At 38.5% G+C, this 4,081-nt stretch overlaps 1 protein-coding gene across 1 annotated transcript; it reads right to left on the minus strand.

Annotated features, from left to right (window-relative positions):
- Positions 1–2,099: 2,099 nt before the first annotated feature.
- Positions 2,100–3,162, minus strand: LOC141497159 (olfactory receptor 1f45-like). The gene has a single exon (XM_074199835.1). It carries the CDS (start codon positions 3,090–3,092, stop codon positions 2,100–2,102), a length of 993 nt encoding a protein of 330 aa, XP_074055936.1. The 5' UTR covers positions 3,093–3,162.
- Positions 3,163–4,081: the final 919 nt, after the last annotated feature.

Raw genomic sequence — 4,081 nt, forward strand, 5'->3', positions numbered from 1 at the left:
CACTGGAATCAATTATAAAATCTTGTTTCTCATTCAAAGCCCTTCTCAATCTTTCTTGTATTTTTCCAGTCTTCTTATGCCTTACTGCTGCTGCACTGTGATCCAATGACACTGGCCTCCTTACTGTTCCTCTCACAAGATAGTCTATCTCCCAAGTCTGAGAATTTTTTCTGACTGTTCCTCATTCCTGAATTTCTCTCCCTTATGTCTTTCTTTGTACTCTAGCTCTTGCCACAGTGCCTGGTACATAATGGTTAATTTGATTAATGTAGGGTAAAACAATTCAATTTCTTTCACTTTTTTGATTATTTTTTTAGATTGAAAGAATCTCAAAATAGCAACTTCCACTACTGTTCAACTCTAATTCTAAGGAAATTCATTAAATATTGATCCCCAATTGACTTCTCTATAACTTTTGTTCATTCCTTCTAACTTTTAAGACAGAGTAAAAACATTTCATTCCTTTTTAATATGGTATACTTTCAAATATAAGATGATAAATATCCCTGCCTGATGCTTCTCTAGGCTAACCATCTCCAGTTCCTTCAAGTTGCTTTTTATACCACAGGTTCCCTTTTTTACTTTTGTAAGAAAGTGACTGGCATAACAACAATAAACTACTTTTATATAGCAAATCAAATATTGCCAAGGCCTTTCCTTATCTTCCCCCCATAGATTTTATTAGATTGATTATTATTAGATTGTTAAGAGAGAAAATTGGGGCTGAGAGATTCTGATGTACTCAAGATTATGCAGAGTCAAGACTAGAAGATCACACTAGAATATAAGTATCAAAATTCTTCTAGTCCTAAATCCAGAGTACTTCACATTGTAGTTAAAGACCAAAAGATGACAGGAGAGAATGACAACAAAGGGTAGCTGCCCAATAATACATAAAGTAGACCACCAGAGGGCAGCTCCTGGTAATACAATGGAGTTATTAAGCAGGGAAAATAAGAGAGCAGCTCAGTGATACCATTTGAGGACATCAATTGTACTGTGACAATGGTAATATTAGTTGCCTCAATGAGGCAACATGAATTTCGTATAGACCTTTATAAACATGTTGAGGGCCAACCTTCACATATTCTATATAGATGTCCTCTGGTGTTCGGAATAAATCTTTCCAGATACACTCTTCTCTATGTTATTTAATTGATTACCTACCTTTAACTTTGAGCTGATATGTCCCTGATTGACCAATAAGTAAGGGAAGTGAGAAAGGAGTCAGGATGAGGTGGGAGAAGAAGAGAGGAAACTTTTAGAAGAATTTTTATTTCCCAACATTACATATAAGCATGTAAAAAGTATTCATATTTATGAAAATCATCACATTTTAGAGTCTATTAAGAACTTAACTTGTGGAATAACTGGAAGGGTTCATACATACTTAATGCACATTATCACATTTGAGCTTCATTATAACTCTGGGTTGTAATTATCCCCTTTCTGCACAGGAGGTTCAGACCATGCTCACACAATTAGAAATAAGAATAGAATAAGAACTTAGTATGTATGTTAAAATGTGAAGGGAAATTTATCATGTGAAGTTCTTATATTTGAGAACATAAAAAAATTAAAGATGGAAAACTACATTATCCATCACCCTCAGTTTAGAAGTCAGGAAATGGACCCAAAGAATGAAGTGACCTTTCTGATGTCATCTAAGTTAGTGTTAGGGCTCAGGCTAGGAGCCAGATTTCTTCATTTCTAGGTCAGACCTTTTCCATAATACTGTTGCTTGTCATAGGAAAGAGAGAGTCCCTTGCTCCCAATGAGCTTTAGACTATGAATGTGAGACTGACAACAGTTTCCATTCTATATACCCTCAAAAAAAAAAAGAGAATTCCTAGTTAAAATGTGTGTTCCCTCCCCAAAATTGTAGGGGGGGAAGTGTAAAACAAGATAGAGATATTTCTTTAGAATTTGGAAGCAAAGCTATTCAGTACAGTGTGCAAGTGCTTTGTGGCTTGTGCTATCTCTGGTTCATCTGAGAAAAGACTACTACATCTCTCACCCAAGGCTCTAATGCTCTGCAGCAAACTAGCCATGACCTCATGTACTGGGTCTTTCCAGTGTTTCGAATGCTTACTCTGAGTTCAGGAATTGTGATGCTGAACTCCTCTTAATTGGAGGGCAGATTGGAGGTCTCCAGAGGAGCAAACATTCTGGATTTTCTTCCAGAGCCTCCAGAGACCATCCTTCACCTCCTTGTTCCTCAAACTGTAGATCATTGGATTCAGCATGGGTGTTACCACAGTATAGAATATTGCTACCTGTCTGTCCTGGTCCAGGTTGTAGCTGGAAGATGGTCGGAGGTACATGCGGATCACTGAGCCATATAGGAGCAGCACCACTAGAATGTGGGAGCCACAGGTAGACATGGCTTTCTTTAGAGCAGCTGCTGAGTGTAGGTGGGTAATGGCAGCCCCAATTTGGACATAGGAGGCCAAGATGAAGAAAAAAGGGCTTATAACAATGGCTGCACCTTCGGTGAAGATCAGCATCTCATTGACCACAGGCCGAGTACATGACAGCTTGAGCAATGGTGTGATGTCACAGAAAAAATGTGTGACCTGGTTGCCACAGAAAGTCAATTGGGTGACCAACACACTGTAGAGGAGACTGTTGAGGCTGACCACTACCCATGAGGTTAAGGTGATTCGGAGGCAAAGGCTGTGGGTGACCATCACAGAATAATGCAGGGGTTTACAGATGGCCACATATCGATCATATGCCATGGCAGCCAACAGGTGACCTTCCATGCTTCCTATAGTCATAAAGAAGAAAAGCTGGGTTATGCAGTTCTCGAAGGGGATGGTCTGTAATCCTGTCATTGTATGTACTAGCATCTGGGGGACAATAATAGTCGCCAACAAGATGTCAATGAAGGAGAGCTGGCTGAGCAGGAAGTACATAGGTGACTGCAGTTTGGGGTCTGTGCAGGCAACAATGATTAACATGGTGTTACCTGTCACTGCCACCAGGTACATGGAAAGTATAACTCCAAAAATGATTGGTTGCATCTCTGGACGGCTAGATAGCCCCAGGAGGAGGAATTCAGTCACTTCTGTCCAGTTCCTAGTCTCCATTAGACCTAGAAAGGAATCCAGATCATCTGCAAGGGAAAGAGTGATAGGAACAAGAATAATTTTAATATTATTAGAGAGCATCTATGTAACACTTTTAGGTTTAGAAACAGTTTAAAATTATTATATCATTCAATCCTTATCTCCTCATTTCTTAGAATTAAAAATTGTCCTCATTTTATGGATGAAGGAACTGGAGACTGAGAGAAGTTACATGATTTGCCTAGAATCACATAACTTGTAGGAGCCTGAAGGATGATTTATACTTAAACCCTCCTGATGACAGGGTTAGGATTGACTCCTAGTACCAGCTATATTACTAAATCACTGTAAGGTTAGGCATTAACCTTCAACTTTCTTTTCCATTTTCTCATCAGTGACAGAAATTTGAAAGAGATGATCTCTATGGTTCTTTCCATTTGTTATAATCTATGTTGTTAGCTCCTTTCTAGCTCTACAATTCTATGTTCATGATCACTTTTAGTTCCAATATTCTATATTCTAATGCTCTATAAGTATTTGAGATGACTTGCAAAGAGGCAGCACACATAATAGAGAATACCTTCATAACTTCCAGGTTCAGCTCGACTGTCAGAGGATCTATGTTAAAATCTTTTTTTTTTAGTTTTTTTTTTTTTTGCAAGGCAAATGGGGTGAAGTGGCTTTCCCAAGGCCCACAGCTAGGTAATTATTAAGTGTCTGAGACAGGATTTGAACCCAGGTACTCCTGAGTCCAGGGCTGGTGCTCTATCCACTGTGCCACCTAGCCTCCCAAGAGGATCTATGTTAAAAATCTTAGTTCTTCCAAATGTTACCTGTTTGACTATGCTCAAATCACTTAACCTCTTTGGGACTATTTTCTTTTATGTGAGATGAGGTGCAACTAGATGAATTAAAAGACCCCATTTAGCACAAATCTGTTTTTATCATTTTTCTTTAAAACTTCATCTTCTAGTATTTGTTTCAGTGCTAGGATTCTGTATTTCAGTTTT

Source organism: Macrotis lagotis, chromosome 1 (assembly GCF_037893015.1).
Source record: "Macrotis lagotis isolate mMagLag1 chromosome 1, bilby.v1.9.chrom.fasta, whole genome shotgun sequence".
NCBI classification, from domain to species: domain Eukaryota; kingdom Metazoa; phylum Chordata; class Mammalia; order Peramelemorphia; family Peramelidae; genus Macrotis; species Macrotis lagotis.